Source organism: Vipera ursinii (assembly GCF_947247035.1).
Source record: "Vipera ursinii genome assembly, chromosome: 4".
Taxonomy (NCBI): domain Eukaryota; kingdom Metazoa; phylum Chordata; class Lepidosauria; order Squamata; family Viperidae; genus Vipera; species Vipera ursinii.
Window position 1 is genome coordinate 24113570 of NC_139514.1, and position 14386 is coordinate 24127955.

General features: G+C 33.8%; 1 protein-coding gene across 2 annotated transcripts in view; it reads left to right on the plus strand.

The window, feature by feature from the left end:
* The window catches only part of FRY (FRY microtubule binding protein), a 169122-nt gene that overhangs the window by 64521 nt on the left and 90215 nt on the right, over positions 1–14386 (plus strand). For both annotated transcript variants that reach the window (XM_083362441.1, XM_083362442.1), the window contains exons 9-17: positions 251–343; positions 1310–1408; positions 3691–3792; positions 8132–8235; positions 8718–8826; positions 9255–9341; positions 10255–10426; positions 11881–12013; positions 12494–12601. In XM_083362441.1, coding sequence (XP_083218567.1) covers positions 251–343; positions 1310–1408; positions 3691–3792; positions 8132–8235; positions 8718–8826; positions 9255–9341; positions 10255–10426; positions 11881–12013; positions 12494–12601 — 1007 coding nt within the window. The remainder of the gene's footprint in view (positions 1–250; positions 344–1309; positions 1409–3690; positions 3793–8131; positions 8236–8717; positions 8827–9254; positions 9342–10254; positions 10427–11880; positions 12014–12493; positions 12602–14386) is intronic.

A 14386-nucleotide genomic window follows, 5' to 3' on the forward strand; every position in this document is an offset into this window, starting at 1 on the left:
GTTAGCTTATATTTTTGTATTTGGCAGATTATTATTCTCTGTTATTTTGTACTTAATTTGGCGTAAGATCCTCGAATACATTGGGAGCTCCTTTGATTAAACTTGCATAAATTTGCACTGCCTTTTAAATAAAACTGTCAAGTAAGATGAAGGCAAAATGTTGCATATTTAAAGAAGTAGTAGCTTTGTCAAAAATATAAATATTCTTGTTTATTTATGAAACTTTCTTTTCTATTTTTGTTTATTCTAGGAATGTGCACATTATTTTCTTGAAGTTAAAGACAAAGATATCAAACATGCATTAGCAGGCTTGTTTGTTGAAATTCTTGTCCCAGTAGCTGCTGTAAGTTCTTGTTTGATTACTAACCCATCACCAAAGTCCCTGGCTAGTACACAAAGGATCCAACAGCTAGTAATAAGTTAAAATACATGCAACTTTACAACTATAGTCTGATCTTAAAATAGAATTAAAGTAACATTTTACCAAAGCTAAATTAATAACAAAAGTTAAAAACAAAGCATTTCAATTGTAAGCTAATTGAAAGATGTGTGTTTTAGTCATCTTAAGGGCCAGTATGGACAGCAGTTCTTGTATTGCACTGAGAATTGCGACTTGGGGCTTCCACAGAGAAAGTTTGACCCCAAATAGCAAATAGGCAGAACAGCTTCCACTGAAAATGGGCTTCTGGTGGTTTATGTTAATAAATGATGGGAATCTTGCAATAAGAAGTATTCTGTCAGTGTCCTGGGCCCAAGTTGTTTAGAACTTTAAAGGTAGTAAATTATGTGATTCACTGTATCCAGAAAGAAATAAACAACCTGTGTTAAAACTTCAAAATTAGCGCAGTTTGCTTCTGTTTTGCACCAATGGAAATTTCTGAATAAAACACAAGGCTAGCCAAAGAAAGGATCCAAAACAGAAATAAAGGTTGGGGCTAAAAGTATATCTACAGTTGTGTTAGATTATTATTATTTAAGATATGATGAAGGTAAGAGGTGTCCGCTGATCCTCTTACTGAGGTTTTTGGCTACAGATTTCACTTCAGGGTTCAGATCAAAATTCAGATCAAGAACTTCCAAGCTGCATGCTGTGTTTATTCTTTCTATCCCATCTTGGACAGATAGATCTATCAGAGTTGCTAAAATTATGATGCCCCACAGTGCCTTCCCTTGATTCTATTTAAGTTTGTTTTCCCTTGTTCAGCTGGTGACTCTTTGTAGGCAGCATTCTCTTCTATGAGTATCTAAGCTGTACATATTAGAAAATCTGAAGTAAAACTTAATTTCATCTTTATATCTCTCTCTCCAGGCTGTTAAAAATGAAGTGAATGTTCCCTGTCTGAGGAACTTTGTTGAAAGCCTCTATGATACAACACTCGAACTATCTTCACGAAAGAAGCATTCACTGGTTAGTAATGTTGAGGTTAATATCTTTTATGAAAAGTGTCTTTAGGCAGCATTTTTTTCTTAAAATGCTTTCTGAAATGTTTCCAAAATTATATCTCTGTTTCTCATTAGATTCATTATAATTTGTTGAAAGGTCATTTTTAATGTGTCTCTCAATATATGCATAAACTGTTTTTATGTACAATATTTCAGTCATATTTAGTCATTGTGGATTTCTGGCTATTAAAAAAGCACACCATTATTTCACGTCTACATGAGATATGTCTGGTGATTATCATAAGGCTAGGAAGAATGGGTGTGTTACTAAACAGTGAAAAGTAATGAAGTTTTGTTAATAAATAATCGGTATCCTTAATAAATAGGCCAATATGACTTCTTTTAAAACAATAATTTTCTTTCTTGTCTCTATGTATACTTTGTATGAACTTAACAGTAGCATAGACATTTCATTTTGAAAAGATATAGCAGAGATGAAAATATGATGCACCAGATCTTAGCATTTCCATCTTTCATTCAATTATATTACTTTTGTGGGTTAATTATTCCAAAGCCTTGGGTTTCTACAAACACTTTCAATATCCTGAGTATAGGACCTGGTTAGGGATGGAGAGAAGCTTCTGCATTCATTAATGGCTCAATAAATATAGGGCGGGAATGGTAAATCTTAGCACTGTTCCAATTTTATTTATATTGATAATATTAACCCTTCAATTTGCTAAACAGTTGTTACAATGTATCAATGGTACATTTTGCAAATATGAATATAGTATGAGTTTTGGTCAGTGTCAGAAAATAATTATGATGAATGTGAAGAAAGTAATCACTGAGGTCATTTGGAAAAATTTAGACACATGTTTAACTCTTGAAATAAGATGTGGTTCTCTAACTAGATCTTGTCCATTGGCTAGATCAATTGAAAGTGAATGGGACTTCAAAGGGACTTCAAATCAAAGGTGTTTTGTAATATTTCAAATTACAGTTTAAGTTGAAGGAAGTAGATTTAGTTTTACAATTTATGTCAGAATCAGAGGAACACAAGATAATAATTATAAGTACCATAGAGCACCAATCTTCCAGTGAGTTCCAGGCAAAGCATAAATGTTTTATACTAAATGATTATTATGAGACACTAACCAAGGCATAACAAAGATAATTGCCCTCTGTTATTGGGTGGTAGTGAAGATATGACATCAACTGACCTCAACTAATTTTATTTTTGTTCTGTAATTTATATTTTAAACAATTTTCTGATTAATGATTGTAATAACATATTTGATTTTATTTTGATAATAATGATGAAAGATTATGATTTAAATAGTTCTTTTAATACTGAGAGTGTTTAAATCTTACTGAATGTAGTGGACATTCTCCAGAGTACATATAAATCATACTTTGCTTTTCTATCTTTTAAGCAAAACAAAAAGGGGAAAGGGAAAAAAACCCATTAAACAAAGTGCAAGGTAGAACATTTGGAAGAGGACAAAAGGTTGGACAAAAAACTTTTTTGGATCATTTAGCTTTCCCCTTTGCACTTGACCTTGTGAAATCTTTTATTTTTTATTACAATATTTTAATTGAAAAGGAAACTTTAAGAATATTTTTAACTGAAAATAATATAGTTGAAGTGTTGTAGGAAAGTTAGAAATTTATGTGACCTTATAAGGGACAAGCCATTTTGCTAAGCTTTTTCCAGTAATAGAGCCAAATAAAATACAGTTCTAAGAAAAAACATTTATTTAGTGGATCATTATTATATAAAATAGGGTGAACAAAATACCAGTTATTTGAAGAAGAACTCAAACTGCTTTTTTGTCACTACCATGAATGCGTTTGTTAATCTAATAGCTTCATGACAGCAGATTCTTAACATTCAACAAATCTAACTGGTACAATAATTTACAGTTTACTGCAATTTGTCCTTGGAATGTTACATTATTCTGCACTCTGTTGCTGCATAATGTTGGGCTGCATTTCAAGTGTTCTGGATAGCGCTAGATAGAAGTATTTTATTATTTAATGGTAAACATATCCGTGCATTCATATGGAATGATCACAAAAAAATCATAATAATTAAGCTTTTAAAAATTGTAAGAGAAACTTTTTTAAAAAAAACTTTCTGTGTTTATATTGGCTGATGCATTTAATATAAGCCAGAGGGGAGATGGAGCTGTGAAGTTTAATGTGGATCTAATGCTCTAATGTTTACTGTGGATCTGTTAATAAATTATATTTCTCCTTTGCTGTCATTCAAATAATCTTATATTACTTTTGTCTCCTATTTAGGCTTTGTATCCTCTTGTAACCTGCCTGCTTTGTGTCAGTCAAAAACAGTTCTTTCTAAATAGATGGCATATTTTTCTCAACAACTGCCTGTCCAATCTCAAAGTTAGTATATCATTTTTTGTTTGCTCTGTAGTTAGCTCTGGGCATATGTGTCATGAATCTGCCAATACTACATGTGCAATCTTGGATTCTTAATTTAGAGGTTTCCTTGCAAATCAATACATGGTTGCCCATATCTCTACTAATTATAAAGGGCACATAGCATACTGATTCAGTCAGGATGCATTCATATGATATAGAACCTCTGTCATAATTAAGTACCTTTAACCTTAGAGTACATTGAAATAGAACTAGTACTTATAAGTACATTTGTAAATATAAGAAGATGATTACTCTTTTTAAAATTATGAAGTCCACATCCTACATTTAACAGGATGATGAAGAAGAAGAATTGATTATAGCTACCCTCTCCGGCAGACTCTGGACTGCTTACAAATGCAAAACAATAAAAAGAGTTTAAAACATATAAGCCTTTAGGCCAGGCATGTCAAACTTGCGCTGTCACATGATGTTGCGCAATTGGGACTTTTTCCCCATTGCCGGCAATGGGGTAGGCGTGGTTTTGGCATGACACATCTGGCCCATGGGCCGACAGTTTGACATGCCTGCTTTAGGCAGTCCAGACTAAATATATGGTTATTAAAAAGAAAATATAATTATTTTCTTTAACATCTACTTAACAAAGTTGTGAAAAATACTTAACATAATTGTTAAAAATAAAGGGATGACAATCTTTGTACTTTGAAAGGTAAAAAAGACAAGTGGGACCTACAAAAGATGTTGCAGTGTAAATATTTGTGTGTCTTCTTCCTCTCAGCTAGGAATATGTTATTTGAATAAACTTCATTTGATTTTCTCTCCAATCCATCCTGAGTTTTGCATAGTCCTAAACATTTATTTTCCTGGGTTCCAAGATCACCACAAATGGGAACTGCAGCCAAGAAATTAAAAGACGCTTGCTCCTGGGGAGGAAAGCTATGGCAAATCTAGACAGCATACTAAAAAGCAGAGACATCACCCTGCCAACAAAAGTGTGTATAGTCAAGGCCATGGTCTTCCCAGTTGCAATGTATGGCTGTGAAAGCTGGACCATAAGAAAGGCTGAGCGCCAAAGAATTGAAGCCTTTGAACTATGGTGCTGGAGAAGACTCCTGCGAGTCCCCTGGACTGCAAGACGATCAAACCAGTCAGTCCTAGAGGAGACCAACCCTGACTGCTCTTTACAAGTCCAGATCCTGAAGTTGAAACTCAAATACTTTGGCCACCTAATGAGAAGGAAGGACTCACTGGAGAAGAGCCTAATGCTGGGAAAGATTGATGGCAATAGAAGAAGGGGATGACAGAGAATGAGGTGGCTGGATGGAGTCACTAAAGCAGTAGGCGTGAGCTTAAATGGACTCCAGAAGATGGTAGAGGACAGGAAGGCCTGGAGGAACGTTGTCCATGGGGTCGCTATGAGTCTGACATGACTTTGCAACTAACAACAAAAACATATGCCAAGATTAGTCTTCTGTAAACAAAGATTTTCTTCTAGTTTTACAACAACTTGCCTGCCGATACTACCTCTTGTTTTTCAGAATCACTATTTTAGCTCTAAAATCACTATAAACATCACTATTGGTATATTTGAAACAGAAAAGGTCATATAAGGTGACTGGCGAGTTTTTAACTCACTCTTCCTCCTTTTATGTCATAAATATTTATATGCTGTTTGGATGGCTAAGCTTTCCAGCTTTATTAACTGAAATACAGCTTTTAATGACAAATAGACTTATGATTGGTGAGAATCAAAATTTAACAGCAAGGTTTATTATCTTTTTATGCTTAGCTGAATAAAACACTATTGCTTAAAAACTGTCAGTTGGTCCTATTGCATAAATACTATCTGAATTATATTAAAAAAACTATTTACTGAAAAGTTGACTCGTTTTGCTTAGATTCAATCTGAACATTTCTGTGGTATTTCTATAAAGGATGGTTGGTTACAAAGCTAAATAATTGTATTGTTTTTAACTAGCAAAATGTAAAGGAGACAATCAAGCAACCTAACAGATCCTTAGCAGAACTTCTATGTCATAGAATATGTATTGAATCACAGAGTTAAAGAACTGTTTAAGCCTCAGTTCCTGCTCAATGAAGGAATCCAAATAAAAGCATCCCCAACAGATGGTTTTATATCATCTGCTTAAATACATCCAGTGAAGGAGAACCCAGGTTCAGGATAACTGGTTGAACATAACTGCAATGAAACCTTCTCTGAAATGGAATCCATATTCTCTCCTGCATCCATGAAACAGCATTCTAGAGCATCCATGAAAAAGCATGTTTTGACCTTATATTTCAATCAGTATTTTACTAGTATATTACTTCTCCAACTTCTCTTCTGAAAATTAAACATGCTCAGTTCCTTCATCTTTCATCATACAACTTTGTTCCTTGTTGCCCTTCTCCAAACCTTTTCCGGTTTCTCTTTTTTCAAGTAAGTTACCTGGGCACACTGAGAGTGAAGTCTGATTAATCCATCTATCATAGTTGCATATAATAGTATCATAATATGACAGGAAAAGGATACAGATCTTAATATACTGCAATATATGATTCTCTTATGCACTTTACTAAATCATATGGTTCACTGAAATGCAATTATCTGAGTTCATACAATACATTAGGCTATAAACCTTGGTTTACAAATAACAATTGCTAGATTCATAGATCATATGCTAATACAAAATCAAACACATTTCATTATGATTTACCAAGTTTAATAAACCCAGCCTGTGTAATTCTCAAGCTCAAGTTATTTTTTGTTGGCTTATTGACAGTACACTGTCTCATATTTCATGACCATTGAGATGTGCATTTTGTAATGTGCACCTTCTAGTTAATGTTATAAAACTGTATATAAAAATATTGTAAAACATATTTATATAAAAGCTGACAGATTGAATAAATTACTTTGCAAAAGGTAGGTCCCATTTTCTTTGTTAAAAGCATTTTGATTAAATATGCAGTAAATAATAGAGTTTCTTTTACCTGTCATTTTAAAGTGATGTTTTGAATGTTAACATTGACTTTTATGTAAAAGTCATATACCAGTTATATGCTTGAGATATGAAATATTCACATTTTGCCATATATATTTTTTTAAAAAATCTGTTTTAAAGTCAATTTGCTCATCTGGCTTTAAAAGGACACTCCAGATGAAAATGTTGTATTTGTGTAGCAGATTATTTGGCTTCTGTCACACTTTAGAGTTACAGTAGATGCTAGACTTTGATGACAAAACAAAGTTGAAGACATAGCTATCCATTCAAAACTTAAAAGTCATGACCAATAAGAATATTTCTGATTCCAAAGACTGAGAAGTCTTCTGCACTTTTAAGACATGTTCAACTTACCCATTGCTACAGTGAAAAAACAGTATTCTTTCTCAAACTGTTGAATTCAAGCATACATATTTCAAGCTGGAAACATCATAAATTTTAAATATATTAAATGTTTGTCCTCTATTTCACTCTCTTACAGAGACAGATCTCCATGCATTACTTTTATCAAATCCAATTGATATGAAAGTAGCACATTTGTTTATTTTTTATGTTGTATTGCTATCTTTCCCTCTGTGTAGGGGAATGATAATAGCATTATTTTACTTATCATCCAAATTTTAGCAGTTCTCCAAGTTTACCATTTATAGGGGGCACCCTTATAATTTGTCAGCATTCATAATATTACTTTTTTCATATTATGTTTCTCCGTGTACTCAAACATTTACAGCATTAGCTTCAGTTTAGTTTTCAAGATTTCATTCATATTATATAATATATAATATTATATATACATATACACACACACACATACACACACATATACATGATACACATACACACACACATACACATATATATAATCCCTTCATTCTGTATCATACATTTTGATGCTTTAATTCATTATCTTCATCTTTTCTGTCGTGCATGTATCTTCCTCATCTGCACTCCATAAAATTACTTCATTCAGATCTGTTACATACTTCTCATTTTCTCAATTCCACAAAAATGCGGCATGCTGTATCTAATTCTTTCTCTGTAATATCATTGCTTAGCTCATATTGTTCATGCCATGAGAACATAGCCCAAATACTTTGTCTCTCCTATCATACTTGGCATAAAGTCTGCTATGTATTTTTTTCCTTTTCTTGCAGCAACCCAAAGAAGGCCATAATCCATATTTTGTAGATTTGTCAGTCTTAATAGTTGTCATATATGCATTACAAATAAAATGTCCTTTTTCAGGTTCTATGAATAAAAATATAGGTTTCTTAAGATTTAGCAGCCATATGAAATATAAACCAAGATTACAGTATATTCATGTTGTTGTTTTTTAGAACAAAGATCCAAAAATGGCTCGAGTTGCACTGGAATCTCTCTACAGACTGTTATGGGTTTATATGATTAGAATTAAATGTGAAAGCAATACAACTACCCAAAGGTATAGTTATATATTCATATTTAATTTCAATGTAATTTTTCTCATATAGTGAGCAAATCACTAAAGCTACTTTCAGAGTAATCCAGGGGTATAATTAGTGCCATATAATGCAAAGGAAGAGATAAAATATCTGAGTTACATTTTGATATATATCCTCAGCATATTTGTAGGTTATAGTTTGATAAATATACATTTACATTATGGAATTATCCTTTCATTTAACCACATTTGCTGTGCCGTCAGTATTACAGTATATTCCTGACACGACACAGGGAGTCTCTTTTTGTCTCAATTTTAACAAATCTTAGAATGCACTGGGCAGAATGACATTCTGTCTTTTAATCTGGAGAAAACATTTTTGTCCATTATTATTATTTTTCCTGTAGGATTTTTCTAAACTATTTTCAAAAGTTTGATTAAGGTAGCATAAAGCTATATTGCAAGAAATGAATTGTCACAATGTTGTTTTTTTAATTTTACAGTCGGCTTATAACAATCATCACAACCCTTTTTCCAAAAGGTTCCCGAGGTGTGGTACCACGAGACATGCCTCTGAACATTTTTGTGAAAATTATACAGTTTATTGCACAGGTTTGAAAAACTTTTATTTTTTTTAAGCAATGGAATGTTTTATTGATAAGTTTTACATTGTGTCTGAGTTTTGCCTCTTTAGTCATAACATGCTTAAATAGTCAGTTGGAAGTATCATAGAATATGAAAACTGCACTAAATTCTGGTAATGGATTTAATAAGTCTCAATTATACCATCACATATCTGTCAGGATGAGGTATTTAAGTTCTACATGGGATACAGTTATGTCTTCTTCTGCTTTACAATATCCTAGATACACAATAATCTCCATTCATTGTTTATGTAGAAAGTCTTGTTATAAATGAGGTCTTCTTAAAATAAGTTGGAGTTCTATGTCAATTTAGAACTCTGATCATTCACTCAGATTTATACTAGAGATGCAACAAATGTTATTATATTTTCATGTGCAATATATATTTTGCTACAGGAACGTTTGGATTTTGCAATGAAAGAAATCATTTTTGATTTTCTTTATGTTGGAAAGCCAGCAAAAGCATTCAGTCTAAATCCAGAGGTAAGGTATCATTATTAATATATTTTTTCAGATTTAAAAAAGTATAATATGTCTTTAAGAGAAAAGCAAAGAAAGTGGGTCAGTGTTATCTAGCGCTCTTTGTTCTGGCATAAGGGATCAACTCTCATCTGTATCATTCATCAGGTCCTTAATTGCTCTTTCACATTACCTAAGCACATGTTTTTACAGTGCTCTACATACACGGAAAAATTCCATTTAATTTGTAGAAATTTATTTATAAAATTTATATGGCTCCCCATCATAAACATATAATTTTGGATGGTTAACAACACACACGAATAAAAATTAAAATGCAATTAAAAGTGGATATAGTAAATAACAAAATACAAAATCCGAGGAATTTCACACATTATTCTTAATTATATACTTGCCTATGTGTGTTTGATATCTCCTCAATCCTAATACCTAAGGGAGCAGCCAGGTTTTTGTAATCTTCCAGAAAACAAACAGGATTGGGGCTCTGCATGAGAGACTGTTCCATAGTTGTGCTGAGAAAAGTAAGGAAGATAGCGGGGGGGGGAAACTAGGGAAAAAGCAACACTTTAGCCTATTTGCTAATTGTAGCATATTTTTAAATATTATACAAATATTCTATATCTATTATACTTCTACTTTCTTGATTAGCTAGTTAGAAGCCTAAAATTACTGACCTGACACCCCACTATTTCACAAAACCTTTTCCATGTTACTGTATTCTTACCGGTACTCTTTAATTCCCACTGGAATCTAAATTCACATACGGAACATGTTCTTTGGAAAGTTCTGAAGATACTGCATTGATCTCCAGCTATTTTCAGTGTAATCTCTTCAGGTCAGGTGAGAGTAAAGAATGCATCAGTGCTAATCACATAATTGTTATTTTGTTTTCATCATCCATCCATCAAATTTGCAGAGAATGAATATTGGTCTGAGAGCTTTCTTGGTTATTGCGGATAGTTTGCAGCAAAAAGATGGGGAACCTCCAATGCCTGTTACTGGAGCCGTACTGCCTTCAGGAAACACGCTACGAGTGAAGAAAATTTACTTGAGCAAAACTCTCACAGAGGAGGAAGCTAAAATGATAGGCAAGTATCAGACATGTCTTCCGCGTGTTCACAAATGTGTATGACAACTTGACCCAAATTTCACCCATATTGCTAGCCCTGAGAGTTCATTTCACTGTTGAACTGAGTATATCCAAATGCTTCTTTTGGAGAATGCAGCTTGAGGGAAGTTGAATCACAGTTTGGTTGCCTGGGGACAATTTCTAGTTGCCAGTAGCAACTAAAAATTATGCAAATGTTGTATAACCCATTTATTATGGTGTACTGTTTATTTTTTGTATTAAATTTTTTCAGAATTTAACTCTGGCAGAATAGGACTAGTAATTATTAATCTATATAATCAAAATAGAAATCACATGGAATAACTTAATAATGTGATATTCACATGATTAATATTAAGTTATAACTACTGGAAAAAAATAAAGCAGTGTTATAAAATAAAGATTTCTCAATGGACATTTGTTAGACTAGTTGTAATATCAGTCCTTTGCTTGTATATGTCTTGAATGTAAATACAAGAAAAGGATAGTTGTAAATCCATTATCTCATTAGAGCATGCTGATAAAAATTCCAGAGTTTTAGGGATATGGCATTATTAAAGAGATGATCCTGGATCAGCTCATCAGTTTGATTCAATACTGCTGCTAAAAATGTTTCTCTATTTAGAGTTGATTGAACAATCAGTTGAGACAACTAGTCCTAAAAGCCCTCAAAAGTCCTATGCTGATTCATATAATACAAAGCAAAGCAATGTTTTCTCTAAAAATCCTATATGATTCTATTCTGAGTTTTATAAAAAAAATTCTTATAAGAGATTAACAACTGTTTGTTCAAAATTTAAACATCTGCCGCTATGTCACGATGTGTTTAGCTTATAAGTTAATGGCATTGATGCTATCCTAAATGCCATAGTTCGCGAAAATTCTGGTGACACCTGAAATTCTCATTTTTCTACCAGAACTCTTGGATTCAGCTGGCCCAATGCAATTCAGCATATTCTGGGATTTATTCTTATCTCAAATAATTTTATCAGGGAATTCATGAGGTAGATTTAAGTAAGCAAAATCGTACTCCCAGTACCTGGAATATTCAGTGACTTTAAAAAAAAAGTTTTACTGTCACTTTTTAGTCTGCCTAAGAATCACACAAAGAATCTATTGCCTAGGACTCTCATTTTATGATCCTTCCTAGCTCTGATCTCCATTAATATAATGTCACCAGATACTGAGGTCATAATCTGCATGTAAGTTCCTTTTCTGCATTTCACTTACCTGTGAGTTAATGTTTTTTTAATTTATATTTTCTTTATTGGTTAATTAATATTCAAGTCAAAAGTAAATAGTGAGGCAGAACTTCCTTTATTGCAGTCCAAAATAATCAACTGTTAATTATAACACCTAAAATGTACATGTTCACATTTTTTCTGAAATTTTAGATTTACATTTTAAGGGGTCTTCCATTATATGTTTTTCTAGGCATGTCAATGTATTATTCTCAAGTAAGAAAAGCTGTAGACAACATACTGCGACATCTTGATAAAGAAGTTGGGCGGTGCATGATGCTCACAAATATACAAATGTTAAACAAAGAACCTGAAGATATGATCACGTAAGTCTTAAATGATAATTGATTATTGAACTGGATTTATAATAGCTAATTCTTTTAAAAAGGCAAATACTTATCTATAAAGGGAGACCTCTGGGAGTTGAAGTCCACACATCTTCAAGTTGCCAAGTTTGAGAAACACTGGTGTAGACAATAAATTCCATAATTGTGGTTAATCAGTCTTTCTTTACAATCCTTTATAAACAATATGGAGTTAGCATCTCCTTTGTGATCCCACAAAGTTACTTTTTTTCATCATAGCTCTTATTGTGCACAAGATCTTCCCAAGTTAGACCTTAGCAATAGAAAAGTACTACAATGCTTTTGCTGTGTAAGGCTGTATTGATTTATACTGTAAATAATTAGCTTAATTTTTGGGAGAATGCTTAATAAGATAAATGTATATCATTTTGCTATTATTTATATATTTGTTTCTCCTGTCTAGTATTAAAAAGTGATTAATAAATTTCATATTCTTTTCAGAGGTGAAAGAAAACCAAAAATTGATCTTTTCAGGACTTGTGTTGCTGCTATTCCACGACTCCTTCCTGATGGGATGTCTAAATTAGAGCTGATTGACTTGCTATCAAGGTAAAGTGTGTACATATTCAAGAATTTTTAGAGGGAAAAATGTCATTGCTGATCAATTTGTGAAACTATAATTGGATTCTGTAGCATCTTGGAAGAAGCATTGAAACATGTTTTGTGTGCATCCAGGACCTGCTAGCAATTCCATAAATCACTTTATTTTGGATCTCACTGTAACTGCTGAAGCTAACCTTGCCTTCCTGAGAAAAGATGCAGCTGCTCTAAAGCAGGGCTTTTCAACCTTTTCACCCACTGTACCACTTTTAGGATATGGCAACATCCAAGTACCACTAGTCACCTAGCAAGGTGTCAAAAATTTGATGACCAAAAAAAAGAAGGAAAAAAGTGATGAAGTACAGGTAGTCCTCAACTTACAACAGTTCCCTTAGTGACTGTTCAAAGTTACAATGGCACTGAAAAACGTGCCCACCAAGCCACAGCCGAGCAAGACACCTGCCTGCCTGCCCAGCGGCACTCTTCCTCCTGTCCAAGGTTTTCATTGTTGTGAGCATTTCTGTTGAGGATTGGCAGTGGGGGTGGAGTGGGAGGGTGTTTGGTTTTTATTTCTCCCCCCTCTCTGCTGGGTGGTTGCAGCAGGTTTTGGTCATTTCACATGACCCTGGGACACTGTGACCATCATAAATATGAATCAGTTGCCAAGCATCTGAATGTAAATCACAAGACCCTGGAGATGCTGCAACATTTCAGCTGATCAGCGCTTCTTCTGGGCTCAGAAGCACCAGGATCAGCGCCGAGCTCCAGCTGGAGCCTGGTGCTGATCCTGGCACTTCCGCTGAGCCCCGAAGAAGCGCTGATCCTGGTGCTTCCCCTGAGCCCTGACAGCCCTGCAGCTCCAGCCGTCTCTCGCTCAGGCTTGTGTGGTGCTGCCATTCCCCTCCCCCGCTACCACTTTTCTAGGATTGTCGCGTACCACCTGCCAGGTGCCTATGTACCACAGGTGGTACCCGTACCACTGGTTGAAAAGCCTTGCTCTAAAAGATTAGAACAGTGAGCAATCTGCTTAGGCTTCTGTGTGAAAATAACAAAACACACAATCTTCCAATAATTTTTTTTATTTATCCTTACTGATTAACCTACAATCAGTAAGGCCCGTAGTGACCCTACAAGCATAACAATAATTGGTTAAACCTGAGATTTTAATATTACTTGTGGCTTGTGGTAGCCAAGCAAAATTACTGCTAAATTTAACACATAGAATTGAACCCATCAAACAGATTTCAAACATCTACTCATATAAACTGCCAGTTTAAGGTTCAGATTACCCTCTTATCTATCACCATTCCCTGGTTTTCTTGTTTTCTTTGGGCTTGGAAAGTAATAATTGCAAATAATGTCAAAAATCTAGCAGGCCCCAGGATTGATGGTGGGCTGCATTTGCCTTAGTTTTGAAGGTCAGCTGAAATGCATACCTATTTATTGCTATTATTGTATACATTTTGAATAACTTCAGTGTGTTGGTTTTCTAAAACATTGTTAAATTAAGTTGTCTGCTTAAGAATAAACTGTGTTCCTGTTGAACATTGTGATATTGATTTTCGACTATCCTTTTTTGTACCTCAAAAATTAGCATTTCAATAGAGATTTTGTAGTGCTAGTCATAGTTAAATATTAAACGCCCTGTGTTTGGTATCTGCACCTTTTGAAATTCTTCAGAAAGGAATTTGTACATATACAACACTCAGAATGACATAATGGATGTCATGATGCGAGTGCCATCTGCATTCTTGCATGTGACTCAGGTACAAAAGTGGATGTCAGTATGTATGT